The following is a 17,876-nucleotide window of genomic DNA, read 5'->3' on the forward strand; positions in this document are numbered from 1 at the left end:
GTTTGGGTGTGGTTTTAACCTGTTGTTGAGTTGAGTTCCGCACTCGAGTTAGTTTCGGTTTCCCGGGAACATGGCAGCTGCACAGACGGAACACGAGGTCCCAAAGAGTATGGTAAGGTTAACATATAATCAGTATCGATTGGTAGAATTATGCCAATACTAATCTTAACGAAATCACAGGAGCGAAGTCTATCGATGATCACCGCAGAAATGAAAAGAAAGCCGGACGTTACGGACGTAGCCGTATTCTCTTACCCATCGTAAGGCGATAACCCAGGGGTCGCAGTTGCGTAAATTCTGCAACATGCACTAATAGCATAACTAATGAATTATTTTAACGTTTTGGATTTTATGAACACAATCCAAACACAATACATACACGTACAGTACATGCATACAACAACAAAAAAAAAACATTTATTTTTCATTTAGATCATTTCAGAGCTCTACCGCATCATATTTCTTCAGCACTCTGAACTCATTGACGAAAAAGTAGCTGCATCTTCTCCAGCTCCGACGTTTTTAATATAGAAAGGCTTCTCCCAGCAAGGCTCTCTTCAATACGACCTGATTTGGCGGATTAAATCGTGCAGCTCTACTGATGACTCCGACACTCTCATGGTCCTTTATAGCCTCGATTCGTTCCCACCACGAAATTGTTTGTTTTGTTTTTTTCTTTTGCGTACATGCGGCAGACCTTACAAAACATGACATTTTCGTGATCAAACACAAGCCATTCACGACCCGTCAGCCATTTGCCATTAAACTGTCTTTTTCGTTTCTCACGCATTGTTGTTTATATTCCCAATCTCATCCCCAGACGTCTGTCCAACCAACCACCGCCGCATTTAGTTTAAGTTTAGGCTACTTTTTAATTTACTTTAGCTAGCTCCCTCCCTTCTTTTGATAGTTTCTGCTCCGTTCATTAATTCTTTTCCTTCTTCTTCCTCCTCTTCTTCTTTGTGTTTTCTGTTTCCATGGTTTCTCGCGCTCGTCGGTTGAACTGCCTGCGCGCAGCCAATGGGCGTCTTATACCTCATCACGTAGCATCACGACAGTGTTCATGGGAAATGAAGTCAGTACTGCCCAGGTAGCGGGAACAGTAGAGCGGTTCTGACTGACATGATTTCATCATGTCAAAAATAACCTAGTCAAAAAGAACATTTCGGATATCCGCAACTACATTCTTCCTATTGTTACACCTTTCCTGTTCCTTGGCTCTCAGACCGTAGTCGGGGAGCACAGGGGAGACGTTCCCTCCAGGGCCGATGTCCTTTCGGGGGTAACACCCTTCACTATGACCGGCAGTGGGTCTGTTCACGGGTCGGTTCATAGGTCGGAAGACACGGGAACGGATTCTTGGCGTTTGGTACTTTTTTTAACAGTGCACGTATGCTCCAAAAACACAACCGGACTCATTTAGTTCCTCCTGGACTGACACTCGCTCACTCGCTCGTTCACTCATTCGTCGACTCATTCGCTGACGTCACTCATACACACACACACACACACACACACACACACACACACACACACACACACACACAGAGAGACATTCTCACGCACACACATACGCCACTCTCGTAACACTATCCACAGTTGTCATTTCAGATATCCACAAAGACATTCCTCCTAGGAGAAATGACGTCAATTTTGCCATTCATGTCTATGGGGTTTCTCATTACAGATATCTACAATTCAATTGCAGATATCCACTATGTGAATGACTGATATCTGCAACTGAATTATATATCAGTTAGAGATATCTACAATGTCATTTTGCCTGGTCCAAACTTAATTTAAGATACCTGAAAAGGGACATGGTGATATGTTGAATTAAGTTGAATTAAACTGGAATTATGACTAGTCAGAATCAATTTGTAGATATCTGAAACTGTGATGCGCGGCGTTGGTCGCGGCGATGTGAAAGCAGCTTAACTGTTTTTAAGTCCTGCCTGGAACTGCTCAATCATTATCGTTCATGACTGGCTTCAGAAACGTTTATCCCCGAACACTTAATCAATGAAATTTTGCTGGAGAACTTCTATGAACAGAGAAGTAATTTCAGTAAAACCAGTCACAGTGAAAGAAATGGGAGAAAGGTTCACTTTTTAATCGGTTAAAGACAAGTGATCGTGTGCTTCTATTGGTTGCTGACATTTACCCATCATACTTTTAAAAGACTACAAAAACATTGCAACTGCTGTCTACCTCTCCCACTTGCTGTGGTTGCCAGCAGTCACTCACTAACAACCACCATTCAAAGCCCATGCTGGCCCTGTTCCATACACATGTGCTGGCTTGGCTGGTATTTGCATCGACATCTAGAGCTTCTCGCTTGCAGGTGTGTCTTTAACTGATGACGCGCTTGTCTCACATTTGCGTGGAGTAGTGGAAGCTTTCAGAGGGGATTTCAATTAGTGTATTACTATAGTGGCCAGTCTACATGCTGTTCATTCGAAACCTTTACTGGCACTAGTTTACTAGAGCTGGCATATTCCCTGAAAATGATGACGATTGCATGTTTACAGATCCCTGCCTCCAGGGATTGGTTGAAACAACTGAAGTGAAACACCCATTCACCCAGACTTGAGTTTGTCTGCTATCAGATTTTAGATTTTAAATTAATAATCTAAAGTGTGATTTGTGAGATCTGTGAGAAGTAACTGACTCCCAAAGACGGTGTGGCGCTGATTATTTGAAGTTTCAGAATTCACATTAGCTCATTCCAGAGATAAGTTGCATAATACCTAACTCCAGTCATACTATTCATTTCTTTGTATGAGGAGCGTTTAGAACCGTCCAGCCGTCTATACTGTGTGTATTAGGATTAGGATCCAACGGAAGTCAGGGGGTATTTTGGAGCTTCTTTTTTGAGGCATCTGCATGAAACCAGTAGTTGGGGTAGGATTTAGCTTTGAAAAAGGTACGATGTGTCGCTGTGGTGAGGGTAGAGCTTCACTACAGCAAGCTACCTTGATATTTGAATCTGTCACAAACCAAAGCTAGCTATCAATCACGTGCTATGAGATACTATTAGTTACAGAATTAACTATATAGCTAACCAAATTTCTACCTAAGAGAGCTGCTGTCCAGCCTTCTGTCAGCCATATTTGTAATTATGAGGATGGAACAATATTGATTAAATCACAATAAAGAGTACACAAGGGTAGATGAATGGCATGTAATCTAAAGAGAAATGCATACGTTTAACCATTTAATTTAAAGCAATTGATCTTATGTTTTAACTGATCTTTGGAGGTCATTAAAGGTATGCTATTTAATGTTTGGCGCTAGGGGTCTCTCAATCAGAACAACAAAACGTAGTTTGATTTGAAGTAGTGGGGAATCATGGGAGTTGTCTTCCCCACCGTTCTATTGGAAAATCTATTTGACCCAAGCAGAAATCATGTTCACGCCTTAGTGAATCCATTAAAGTTGTATTCGCGTTTATTGATGTTACGTAATTTCCTTCTAAGGAAATAGCCCCCAAGTAACATGTTAACTTGCTAGCTATAAGATGAGTTGACTACGCAAAACAATTACAAAAATCACCACAACATTTACAAAAATGTATAGTTTTGTAATCCTGATGGGTGTTCCTATTTCAGCTTTGTCCAAAGTTTCTCCACGCCAACTCTACCAGCCACACTGGGCCCTTCAGTGCTTTTGCTGAACTCATAGGTGAGGCTTCCTTTAACTTTGGTTATGTGGCAGCATACTTCATGGATGTGCAATATTAAATAATAAAGAAATAAAACCTTGTACGGTTCACTTTCTCCAGACTAATCTACAAGTGATGTAACACAATTTACTCAAATTTAAGGGTTATTGGATACACAAGAGTTTGTTGCTAGGGAGGGACATGCAGGCTCTGCATGCACAGCGAACCACTGATCATGTTAAAGGGGACATATTATACCACCAGGTGTGACTGTGATGAGCCTTTCTAAAGGTTTCGAAAATCTGCCCCATATGACATCACTAGTGGGCGTGTCCACCTAGATCTGTGCTGGATAGATCAGTCTCCCAGCCTACCCAGTGGACTGAAGTAAACGTTGCTTATCTATCCAGCACAGATCTAGGTGATGTCATATCATACCCACTAGTGACGTCATATGGGGCAGATTTTCGAAACGGCTTGTAAGGCAAATCACTCACACCTGGTGGAATAATATGTCCCCTTTAAAGGTCAAGCAGTCGTAGACAGAAGGGCTAAACGTTTAATCGGCTTTATTATTTATGCGATTAATAAAAGATAGGTTTTTGATTTAATGTTACAAAATCGAAAAAATAGGGTCGGAATCGGATACACCGGGCTACGTGGGGTTCACGTTTACGCGACAAACCTGACAAGTAGGGCGAATACCATCCGGCAGGGATCACGTTTGAGAGTATATCAATCCGATTCAAAACGGCACAGCAAAATTACTAAGGAGAGCGCGGAGTTCATAGGGAAAGATATGATGCCCCTCAACACAGGGTCCCAGGCCCTGTTTACGGCTTTGGGAAAGACACTGGAAAACCGGTACAGCACGCCATCCTTCGGCCACGCTCCCAAAGCTAAAGCAGGCTGGAGCTAGAGTTTTCCATTACTACCACTGACATGTGGTCAGGTTGCACATATTTGTTCATTTTTATATTTTTGCACTTAAGTTTGGGTGATTTGTTACTGTTACTGTAACGAGTGCAAAGCCAACTCTAAACGCCATGGAAAGCCAAAGCAAAAATACGCCTCTGCCAGTGTTACATCATCATTTCTTTAAGAAATCTATCCAGCACAGATCTAGGTGGACACGCCCACTAGTGATGTCATATGGGGCAGATTTTTCGAAACCTTTAGAAAGGCTAATCACACTCACCTGGTGGTATAATATATTCACCTAATTACAATATAGCAGCCATTTTATGTTTGTATAGAGATTTATTTGAGTTTGATTGAGTGATTAGAGTGATTAGAGTTTTTTAATATTGTCCCTAATCCTTCCTGTAGACAACGCATACGACACTGATGTCAATGCCAAACAGATATGGATCGATAAGACCCAGATCAAAGACATGGAGTGTCTAACATTCATGGACAACGGAAACGGACTCAACTATAAGTCGATGCATCGGATGCTCAGGTGATTATTTACAATATTGATGATTATTTACAATATCACATAATCAGGGAGTTATTCATGACCGTGTCATGAGTTTAGTGGTAAATGCATGAACATATTTTCACTTTTCCCTTACAGTTTTGGATACAGCGACAAAAAAGTTGTGAACGGCAAACATCCCATTGGAATTTATGGCAACGGTTTCAAGTCTGGCTCAATGCATCTGGGCCAGGATGCCATCGTTTTATCCAAATCAAAGAATGACCTGTGTGTTGGCATGCTGTCACAGACTTACCTGAAGAGGACCAGAGCCGAGCAGATCAATGTTCCCATCATAAGCATTAAGAAAACGGAAGCAAATAAGTATATCCTTTTGAGCATGTCAAATGGGTCTACACTGTCTTCCTGGTCATTGCTCTTGTGTGTTTTGGATCACTGTAATCATGAAGTAAATTACAGTGGATATGTTAATCAAGCCATATTTAGTTCCTTGGCTAGGGCCAAGGAAGATTAAATTGTGGGAGGGGTGGGTTTAAGGCAAAATCGTATTTTTGGTTCCATATGCTGCATATATAATATCCTTGGGCACCAGTATAGACAAAGCTAAAGAAGTAGTTAAACCTAACCTTGTAGTGGCTTTCCAACATGAGAAATGGTTCATAATGTAATAATATTGTTAAACTTAGATCTGGTTTTCCTGCTATGACACAGATGTTCAGGGGGTATTCTCAGTCCAAGGAGAGGAGAATATCGGTTACACCCGCAAAGCCTAATAAGAACTTCCTTGACCCGAGTGTCTACTCAGTGTGATGGAGGAGCACCAGGCCAGTCTGAGGGACATACTGGACCACTCACCCTTCAACACTGAGGAAGAGCTGCTCACTGAGCTCCAAGCTATCGAGTCATCCTTCTCCAGCACCGGGACCCGGATCATCATCTGGAATCTCCGCAGGTCTGGGTTCATCCCCATGGTTACCAGGCTTCTCTGAAGGCTCTACGCCCACAGAACACGGCCGTGTCAGGACATTAAACAGCCTGCCGATTCTGTGTGATTTTACTCACACAAACACTCCGCTTGTCGTGACAGCCTATCAGCGTTCCCTCCCTGAAGTCCAGGTTGAACCGCAACACTAAGGAGAAAGTGTTGCAGATTCCCGGAGCTCTATAATATCGATAAAATATAATATAATTTATAATACCATGGCCAAAAGCTGTGTGCGCCTCAGATGATATTATGAACACATAGACGACGGTGTTGGGTTCTCCGACGTCTCTGGTACTTCCGACAGATTTTTAATGTAAACATTAATATTTATAATAATGCACCAGGTTAGAGGGTTCATTGTACAATATACAGCATTAGTTCTATGGTAATCGATTTCATATCCAAGCAAAATTGGTATCGCAACTGAAATATCCCTAACCGAATCGATATTGAATCAAATCGAAATAAAATCGAATCTTGACCTTGTGAATCGGAATCAAATCGTTTCAGGAAATCAGTGGCGATACCTAGCCCTACTCGGTAAGATAGGCTGAATTAATAATTGTTAGTATGAGTCTTTTAACTATTCAAGGGTCCCTTGATATCGGTAGGAACCCTAAAGGTTTTGGCTTTTCAAATTCGGCCACATCTCAAAACTAGACGAGCAAAAGTTGATTAAATTTGCAGCCTTGTAAAACATGTAAAATTAGTAAGGGTGCAAAGAATAGAAAGTCCAACAGGCTGGCATTTCTTGCTAGGAAAGTGCAAAGTGAATGAAACTTTGTAGCCATTCAGCATTCTTCCTGATTGTAGAGTACGCTATCAGGCCCTAGCGTAGGATGGTCGCAAGCAGCCGATATAGATGTGGAGTGTACACAAAACCAGTAGCCTGGCTATTGCCAGACCAAGCTCAACTGTAGATTGCACGTTGGTCTGGGGAAGCTGCTGTCATTTTCTTCAGCACAAGAGGCGTGAGCAACGGGCCTAGTTCAACTGACTCTGTACGCAATTGGCTGCTTGCCGTCGCTTCCCTGTCGTCATTGTGTTAAACCAGCCAATAGCGCGCCAAGGGGAAAAGCCAGCTTGGTGATTGGCTCCCGCATAAGCGTATCGGAAGCAGAAAGAATTGTATTGCTCTTCTCCAGACCCAGGAGACATCAGGGGTCTTACCTTTTTGCAGGGCTTGTCGGGGCCGTGTCCAAAGAGGTTCTAGAAAAAAATCCTCTCCGAGACCACTTAGTTACCCGTTTATGCATTTTGTTTGATGCTAGAGACACAGTATACCTTCAATTTTAAGATTATCATTTTGCAGTATCAATTGTTATGTGCAGTGTAACCACACTGTAGGATCAAATGAGGTCATATTGTTTACTTTAATTATAGCTTTTTCACTTAAAAGTCACATAAAGCTGAAGCAAATGAAAACAAAGAGCAGCATGGATCATGCACTGCGCGCAGAGCATGCGGACGCGGAGATGTGTCGTGGCAGGCATACGATTGGTTACCAGGGGCCAATGTCAATGCCCGTTCTATTTCAAATTCATTAAAACAATGCCCGTTTTCTGAACAAGCTTGCTTAATCAATGATGGTTGCTGGGGCTCCCTGAACTACCATTTGTCTTGCGGTGTCCTGAAGGCTGTTAAAGGCTTTGCTTCTTCTGCCAAGGGGACCTACCAATACCCTTTGCAGAAATCAAGTGTGGTGATGAACTTGGCCGGGCCTACCGTTTCGGTGAGGTCATCTAGCTTGGGCATTGGATAATGATCCAACTCTGACTGAGCATTTATCCTCTGAAAGACAATGCAGAATCGGATGCTGCCATCTTTCTTCATAACCAAGACAATTGGGTTGCTCCACTCGTAGATGGATTGATGACTTGGTACAACCCAATTAGGGCACCTTTGCATGGTTAACCAGTGAGGTGGATCATGTAGCCTCCTCACAACTTTCTCGCTGCAACCCATGTGGTCAGACTGTGATTGTGGTTTTGAATTAATGCAGTGACCACAACTCTGGCAAATTTCCACACACAAACTGTTTGAGCTCCACAAACTGGTGCTCTACAGTGGTAGAGCACTCGGTGCTACCGACTGATTTAAACCACATCCCTGGTTTAAATCCAGATTGTTGTGTTAAGGTCTAATATTGATGCATATTTATACGAGACTAAATATGACCACTACTGCAAAGACATTTAACCTTGGTTCATTATAGGACGTCTTCAGGGAAGCCAGCGATTGATTTCACCACGGACCGCTACGATATCCGTATTCCCTGTGATGACTTGGACTCTTCAGACCCTGAGAGTCACTCCTCCTTGCGTGTAAGTAGTAGCGACCTCAGCTGACCGCATGGCACACATAAACACCCTGTAGCTCTGGGGGAAGACCCACATACCGAATACAGAGCAGACGTTCATGATGCAATATTAATTAATGAAGATGACTGTATTTTTGAGACCACAGTTAGACACTTTGGTTTAATTTTGTTAATGTAAATGACAACATTTGTGTGTTCATTGTAAAATGCTATGTACTAAAGCACTTTGTAAATACTGAATGAACAAAACCTATTTACAGATGAAGACAATTATTATATTTATGATGCCTAACAAGCGACTAGATCAAACTTATTTGTTTATTTGCTGTTGTATAAGTGATATGCATACTTGTATCTATGAAATGTTGTATTGAGTTTTTGTATCCATACTAAACCATAGGCATACTGCAGCGTCCTCTACATGAAGCCTCGTATGCAGATCAACATTCGAGGACAGAAGGTGAAGACTCAGCTCATCTCTAAGAGCCTGGCCCATATTGTGAAAGATTTCTACAAGCCTGCTTTTGTCGTATCCTTTATGTCCATAAACGTTCAAGGTTCTTCTTGCAGAAGAAGAAATCAGTAAAAGTGGTCTTCGCATTTAACCCAGGAGCAGTGGGCGGCCACACAGTGTAGCGTCTGGGAACCAACTCCAGTTTTAAGCACACTTGCCTCGGTTATAGGAAGACCAGGAGCTACTGTTCTGTGGTTATGTGTTATGGAGTGGGGGAAACCTGAGCACCCAGGTTAAACAGTGGAAAACCTCCTGATGGAACCCAGGACCTTCTGGCAGTGAGGTTCCAGTGCTAACCACTGAGCCACCGTGTCACCAAACATCTGCAACATCAGCCATCAGAGAGCCAGACTCCTCACAACAGTCTTCTTCTGTGTGTATGTGGGTATGTTTTATTTATGCATTAAATGCATCAGACTTCCTGGTCCAAATTGTTCCTTAAGTCCCATTCTAGAAACAAAAAATCCCCATCACCTTTGGGTACAACACGAAGAGCAAGGACCATTATGGCCTCATGATGTACCACAAGAACCGACTCATCAAGGCCTATTACCGTGTTGGATGTCAGCGAAACGTGAGTGTGTGGTACTGGGCGATATTTTAAAATGTGCCTTTTTATTAGTTCTTATTATTCATACTTTGGTGCACGATATTGGAAAAAAATCGTATTCAGAATATCGATATTCTGCGATACGAATTGCATAGCTTTATACACTTGTTATACAGAGCATTATGGCGGCGAATTACATGGGGAAAATAAATTAGTCGTGTTGCCTTTTTGTTGAACAATTGCAAGGCACTCTCGACAAATAACCTGTTTTTGGTCAATGCCGTCTTTTCTGTAACCAAAATAATTCCGTACAACTGACGTTGTTGTTCTTTTGGGAATTCATTTGCTGGCTCTATTTTAAGTTTCATTCTATAATTGCTTTGGTTGTCTGATCATAAACTGGTCAACATGATCAGTGATTGGGGGCTCGCTGAGCATGCAGAGCTTGCATGTCACTACCTAGCAACAAACTCTTGGTATCCAAGAACCCTTAAATTATGTTGTATCAGACAGATTTCTCTTGTAGATAAGTCATTGTTATTAAAAAAAATATATATATATAGTTTTTTGCTTTTTTTAGCGATACGATTATTGCACATCACGATTTAGATATGGAAACTATATATCATGCAGCCCTATTTTGGTGTTTGTTGTGTTAAACATTTGTGCATGTGCTCCTAACAGGCTAACAACAATCTAGGCATCGGAGTCATTGGTGTGATTGAATGTAATTTTCTTGAACCAACTCACAACAAACAGGACTTTGACAACACCGACATGTTCAGGTACGGCCTGTAGAAGTTATCGGGATCAAATCATAACTTCACAGTCATTAATTCATATTCGACATTTATCATACTGTATTTAGGTTGTGCCTAGTTTTAAACCATCAGCCCGGCCTTATTTTGCCCTTCCTGTTTAATTTTTACTTTTAAATCAGAATTTAGTTGTACACAAACAAACATTAATGCACATTTGCAAGTGAAACATTTCAAATCATTTCAATCAGTAGCTATTAGTATAATACTTATTGTTACTATTTTGTCACCCAGCAAACATTCTTTTATAAAGTGACAAGCAGTGAATTCAGATGTCCTTATGAGCTGGAAAAGGTCAGAACCTGGCTCAAGAGTGCCATCATGTAGACCTGGACTCTTCAACCTGTTTCAGCCCAAGGACCCCTAGGCTGAGAGAGACCCTGAGCACGGACCCCCACGCCCCACCCCAAATTTAGGCCTACTGTTAATCTTATTTTTGGAACGTGGCCTAATTGTCAGTAACGTGTGCACACACATAGCATGCACACTCCCATGTTGCATTTAAACAACTCGTTCAATTGACAATTCAATTTTTTTTCTTTAAAAGTGACGGCTAAATTCATGAAAAGGCCTCGGCTCAACTTGACTTAAAGGAGAATTTCACCGGTGGAGACATGAATCTGTATTGAAAGCGGGTCATATATGTAGACGAATAGTAACATAAATTTCAAATTTTGTGCCTTCTTGACCGAGAAAAGGCAGACAGTGACTATTTGGAACTTGTGGACTGAAGACGATAACTCCCACAATGCCAATAACAGCCAATCAGCGTTCACTCAGTCCAGCGTGAACAGCAGCATGGAGGAGAAGTGATTGTTGCCATTTGCAGACTCCCGGAGCTCTATATCTAAATAATATATTATATAATATATAGGTATCTATATACTATGTAAGGGATAATGTATAGAACGCCGGTCATTATCGAGAAAATAAGCCCCTTCAGGGTGAAGCAAGACACCTCCGCTTCGCGACCTTGTCTGGGCTTATTTTCAATAATGACTGGCGACGCTCTATACATTATCCCGCTTATTACACGGCTACTTGCCAAAACGAAAAAATAACATCACACGGTGTGTCTTTTTACATTTAATGTGTTACTAGCATTCGTAGTGTTGATCAGCAGAGAAATAGTCCGCCAAAGCCGTTGACGTCGCGTTGGGGTTGATAAGTTACCGGAGTACTTGCGGAGTTAATTATAAAAAAGAAGATCGCCGCCGGAAGTTGTGAAGGCCCATGCACATGAACGGAGTGTTCCACAGCATTGAGAAGAGCCGTGTGATAAAATATAATATATAATATCACGGCCAAAAGCTGTGTGCGCCTCCGGATGATGATTATGAATTAAAGACTGAGTCGGGTTCTCGGACGTCTCTGGTATTTCCACAACACGTAAAGACTTGTAGTGGGGGTTATCTCGGCCATAGTCCTGCACAGGTACGGGTTACCGCACAATTTGGATGAAACGGGGGAAAAATAATGTACTTTGTCAGATGCGGGTGCTGGTCGGGTCGGACGCGGGTTTTGCGATTGCGAGCGAGACTTCTCCGTTGCTGGATAAGATATTCAGGAGCGGAAGAGTCAACTAAAACCGTCCAAGACTGTTTATATATGTTTCCGTAGGTACTGTCAGTGGATAGTTCAATCAGGGCGTCTTCCTCTGACACTGTTAAATTGGATCCATCTGCTACATTCTCTATCTCTGAGTGGGAACTGTATCCAGGTCTTATCTTTGCGCCACAACTCGGCCTCAGAGAAGTACATCCCCAAACTCACCAAGTGCCTCTAAATGTGCCATAATTGTGTGTGTCAGATGTGGAGACAGGACTGCAGATTAATTAAATTCTTCCACAGATAGAAACATGGAAGAAGCTTGCGTCCTTGCATAAAACTGTTCAGGCCGTTCAGTTCAGAGAAAAGGTCTGAAAGATATGCAAGTTTGGTAAGCCAGATATTGTTACTAAAATGTCCTGCCAGCTCTGCGGGATTGTGAGACACTATAAACTCTCAGAGAGACGCAAGCAACTCGAGCCACAAAAAAAAGAAGCAAAAAAAATGCTTGAAAGGTGAAATCATTTCTGGGACTGACTGCAGTACAACCCCCGGTAGAAGATCAATGATGTAGACTGTTGATATTGGGGTTTAAGCCCAGAACCTCTGATCAACCCTAACCACTACACTGTCCCTCTTATCAACAAGTCTGACATTTTCTTTGTTTTTTTTACAGGAACACTATCAGAAATGTGAAGGAGAAGTTGGAAGACTACTGGAAAGAAATTCTGTACAAGAGACAGTACCGCAACCCCAGCAATAACGTACCCATTGAGCAAGAAGAGTAAGGCCACAATCACAGGGTTTTGAGTGCTTGAGGTATCGTCATCATACAGTCCAAGTTACCTGTATGATCTTCAATGGCTGCAGCTAGATGTATCTCATTGGAACTGTTTGAACTGTATTCATTCACTGCTGCCTCATACTGTGATACTTGTGGTTTTGTCAAGCTAAGCATCCCATTGTTGCCAACTCACTGGACGCGCTTATGAGGACGTTCAATTCAATTTTATTTGTATAGCCCTTAATCACCATTACAGTCCCAAAGGGCTTACAGGCCAAATATTTATGACACCATGCTGATAATTGGAGTGGTTCTGTGTTCCTGTGTTCTACAGAAAACGCCCGGATCAGAACTGGGTGCAGTGTGATAAGTGTCAGCAGTGGCGGAAGCTCCCGGATGGAATTGACCCGGATAAACTTCCTGAAGAGTGGTTGTGCTACATGAACCCCGACCCTCTATTCAGGTCAGATAGCTAGAAGGTTCTGGGTTTGATCCCTGATGTCGACACACTGCATGTAGGCTGATTTGACCAAGAGGTCATCAAGATGCCTTTATGCCAATCGATACTAAGTAACTGTAAGTCGCTCTGGATAAAAGCATCTATTTAAAAACTAGATGAGCATAGATGTGACATCCAGGTGGCTTTCTTAAAATGAATCCATATGCATCCACCACCACAATAAATGCAAGTCAACTGTTGCACTTTTCATTTAATTTGGGAATCAACAGTTTGCTCGAGGGGACACAATCATCCGTATAAAATGTATATTGTTATACATTCATAACTCCTCTCATTCAGGCGCTGTGAGACGATGGAAGAGCCAGAGGACTCTGATTCTGAGCAGCCAGCAAACCCCAAGACCTATAAGATACAGTAGGCTCCATTTTTAGCATTACTTCTTCACTTAGTCTGGTAAACAAACAAACATTTGTGTTTTTTGTCAGAAAAAATTTAAGGTTATTGATATGTCACCTGTATGTGGTATTTTAGTCACATACTGAAAACTGTACATTAACTGACCTTGGTGTTTCTGACAATTGAATTGTTTATGTTTACAGGGAGGAGGACCAAAAGAAACAAAAGATGAAAGAATTCAAAAAGGTTAATAAAATCCCTTCAGATATAAATCATATTATACTGTATGTACTATTGTTTTTACAATAATTATAATTCAAATATTGATTATATTTTTACCATGAGACAAACAGTGCATGGTGTACATGGAGACGTTTCTAGTTCTACCTGACTTCTACAGATATAAATTATAACTCATGTAGTGAATTACATATTGAACTAAATGTGTATTGTAATAGTCTTAATAATACTAATACAAACTTTTGATCATGAAAACAAGACCTCAACCCCGAAAAAAACACGGACACCAAAAGATGGCGCTTCTGGTAAAATGTGTTTTGGTATTATCTGGGTGTTACATACTTTATTTTTAACTCTGTTTTCTTCACCTTCTGTTCTTTGTTTTCTTTGTGAGTTGGTTTAATATTTAATTTATATTTTTTTCTCTAGCATCTGGTTTGTCCACTAGCAGCAGTCAGCCGGTAATAACAGATGTATTCTCTCTGTCAAAAAACCCGTCAAGGTATGATTGCCTTTAACCCCCAAATGTTTTTTTCCTTTATTGTCTTGGAAAATCTTAATTTTTGTTTGTTGAACTCTGTTTGTTGAAAAGGCCTCAGCCTACTGCTTCACAAAAAAAATCAAAAAGACAGAAGCTGGATGGTCTCAAGAGAAAGTTAGTCCCAGATATGAGCCTGAGCAGCTCTACGACCCCACCAACCCCTATCCCTTGCAAGGACTTAAACATCGACGACGACCTATTGGAGGGCAGCAGTACTCCTGCACCGACGGAGCCCACCTTCCAACCGTTCGAAGTGAGGTTGGAGAGTGACCCGATGGATTCCGCTTACGTGGCCTTCACCAGCCCACACAAATCATTCGTGGATGTACCTACAGTATGTTATGTAGACAGCTACACAAGCACCCAGATGAGGGATGAGGAGGAGGAGGAGGAGGAGGAGGAGGAGGATGAGGAGGAGACGAGGGACAAAAGCACCCAGATGCCAGGACCACGAGTGAAGGATGAGGAGGAGATGAACAGCAGCACAGCGGCTAACGATGGAGCTAAAGTGATGGAGGAGGGAATGATTAGCATCATCCAGGCCCAGGAAGAGCAAGACCAGCTCATGGAGCTCCTGCAGTCTGTGTCCAACGAGAGAGACTCCTTCAAAGAGAGTGTCAAGGAGCTCCAAGCACAACTAGAGTTGGAGAAGAAGTGTGCAGACTGTCAGACAGCCAGAGAGAAGGCAGAGAAGCTGAGCAGAGAAAAAGAAGACTTGACGTGTAGATTGGACCAAAGCAGCAAGGAGATGGAGAAACTGCACTTAAAGGTATGCTGGTTTTATTTAGTCGTTGCAGGTGTTTTACCTTCTCTTAAGCTTCAGTGCCCAGTTTAGTTCTCAGTTTCCCTGTGTACCTAACAGTAAAATACTTGATTGTGAGTTGAGGGAATAATTTTGTTGCAATGAAATGTGTCTTGTGTATACATTTTTGGTGAACAATGATTGCAGGAAGGTCTTTGAAGCCCTTTGAAACCGCAACCGTGATGGAGTTTTATACAAATAACCTCAACGCATCTTGTTAGTTGTTAGAACATAAAACACCTTGACATTCCCCATTAGGTGAAGCAGTTGGAGGAGGAGAAAGCCACCACCACCGTGGAGCCCCAAGTCTGAAGAAGGAGTCGAAGTTTGGGGAGACTCACCAATTTCAGCAAAAACAAATGGACGTAAAAAAACGTCAACGCTCACTTGTTTTATTAAACTTCCTGGTTATATTTATGTAAATGGTGATATTACGATTGGTTTGTTCTAGATATAACACAGTATGATAGATTCAATATATCACATTTCAATAGCAGTTAGAAATTACTCAACCAATTCCTTCATTTCTCCTTTCCTGCGTTTTCGGTCTGTCTGACATACATCGGAACAGGTCCTCCGTAATAATGGTGCTACTTCACAAGACGACATTGACCAATGTTGTTTACTATAATTATGGTTGCACAGGAAATTAAATGGGAGGCCATAAAGACAACAGAATGTACACGTTATATTGGAGTAACATAGTGGGAACTTTAGTTTGAAAAGATGAAGCCTATAAATTATTGTTGAATAAAGATGAGTATGTTCTTTTTCTTTTATAAGTAACATTGTGTGTTGGATCTTTCATTTGTTGTAAAAGGTCAGGGATGGCAGCTGGACGAGACATGCTAAGCTAGCATGCCTCATTCCAGCTGCCCTCCCTGACCTTTGGTCCTTTGTCAGACAGGGCAGACCTCCCGAGGCTGAATGATGCATTAGAGAGCGGGCTTTGGCTTTCATAGGGTTTTGAATAGGGATGGGCATAATTAATCGATGCTCGATAATTGATCGTTAAGAAATGCGTCGATCAATTTATATTGTTATCGATCAAAAGGACGTTGTGTTGCATACTGTGAGTCTTGAAGCATTTAATTGAATATCACTATGTGGGAGAAATACCACCCTGCCGACTGGTGGAAAGTGAATTGAAGACGGTTCCCCAGGCTGTCAAAGTTATCGCGACAATACCTCTGCATCCCCGCAACTTCGGTCCCGTCAGAGCGGGTGTTTTCTGCTGCTGGACTGACAGTTACAAGGCTGCGTTCGCGTCTGACCCCCGAGCATGTTAACATGCTTATATTCCTAAACAAAAATATGTAGGCTGGAGTTACTGTATGCTATGAGACAGTAGGGACAGTCACCACCGTATGTGAGTCGCTCTTTTTTTTCTAAATGTGTTGTCTCTCGCTCCGCTATTCTTTCGGCTTGGTGCCTCTTGGAGTCGTTACATTTTGCCAAAACTGTGATATTTTAGCAACAAGTTCAGCCTTGTATATGTTCAATAAGGTATTGCTTTTAGATAGACTAGTTCATGCAATTGTTGGTAAATGGGTGGCTCATCTTTTTGTTGCGAGCCTTTTCCGCGCGCCGGCTGCAGCCTATAGGCATTATATGTCGGCCTTTTCCCCCCCTTTTTTTCAAAACAGTTATACAGTTTAATGCCCACGTTTAGCCTACTGCCTTTGTTTGATTATTGTTGTCCGATAAGTTGGCTACTTATTGTAATTGGAATAGGGTACAGATTTAGTCTTGTTGAATCGTATCCAAACCTTTAAGAGCGACTGTAGGCGCATTGTTCGGACTTTACGAGCGCCGCATAGGCCTATAACCTATAATGCCTGTATTTATTATTTCAAAACTGTTAAACAGTTGTAGGTCTTCAAGTTAACTACATTGTATTAATGTTGGCCCATACATTATTGTTGGAATAAAGATTTCATTGATAAAAACATGCTGCATTTTGTATTTTCTACCAACGGGAATTTCAATAGAAAAAAGTTAATGATTAATCGATAATTGATCGATAACTCTAGCGATGCTCGATCAAGGAAATTTCTTCAAATGCCCATCCCTAGTTTTGAACATCGTTGTTCATGTTTTCATTGCAATTTTATGCAATCATGTCACAAATAACAGTAATATAAGTTGATGGTAAGGGTAGGGTAGGCCATTTATTTTGCAATAGTTTTGTCATATTGGTTGAAATTCTCTTTACATCCTGACAGCAATCAATAAATCAAATGCTCTGATAAACAAATGAAGAAATCCAGTATCGGTGTCTTTCCCAAGCCTGTGAAAAACCCGTCCAATCGCAATGACCAGTAGCTTTACAGTCTCAATAAACTATGCATCTATCAAAGAACGTCATCACTTGATGCTTGGCTACTCGATTCTGTCAGAGACCATTTGGAACCGTACAGGCCACGGTAGCTTCTCCTGCGTTATTTGGAGAGTTTAGAAGAGGGAATTCAGTTGGTTGCAATCTGCAACCTCACCACTATATGCCACTAAATCCTACCCACTGCAACTTCAAAATGTTCTTCTCCTGGAGGCCATAGATTTTGTATATAATCTATAGCTATTGTAATCTATATAGCTATCGTAATGTATATGTATTCATGCAAAAGCATAGCCTACATGTTTTGACAAATACACATTTAAAAGTGGTAATGTGTCATATTTTAATCTGCTTGTATCTTAAAATAACCTGGACATATCTGTATTCAATGCTGATCGATAGTGATTTCAATATCATATCAATGAAATCCTACATCATGTATATTTTTCAAATGAACAATGTGCACCTACTGTAC

General features: G+C 41.5%; 1 protein-coding gene across 1 annotated transcript; it reads left to right on the forward strand.

Annotated features, from left to right (window-relative positions):
- Positions 1-59: 59 nt before the first annotated feature.
- Positions 60-17,005, forward strand: LOC307072948 (MORC family CW-type zinc finger protein 3-like). Its single transcript, XM_079732535.1, has 17 exons — positions 60-112; positions 3,612-3,684; positions 4,994-5,126; positions 5,244-5,470; positions 5,907-6,057; positions 8,306-8,414; positions 8,811-8,939; positions 9,379-9,498; positions 10,159-10,259; positions 12,517-12,624; positions 12,959-13,087; positions 13,424-13,498; positions 13,684-13,726; positions 13,980-14,025; positions 14,150-14,222; positions 14,313-15,030; positions 15,322-17,005. The coding sequence occupies exons 1-17, from the start codon at positions 71-73 to the stop codon at positions 15,373-15,375; spliced, it is 2,331 nt and encodes a 776-aa protein (XP_079588661.1). The 5' UTR covers positions 60-70; the 3' UTR covers positions 15,376-17,005.
- The last annotated feature ends 871 nt before the right edge of the window (positions 17,006-17,876 follow it).

Source organism: Pollachius pollachius, assembly GCF_949987615.1.
Source record: "Pollachius pollachius genome assembly, chromosome: 3".
NCBI lineage: Eukaryota > Metazoa > Chordata > Actinopteri > Gadiformes > Gadidae > Pollachius > Pollachius pollachius.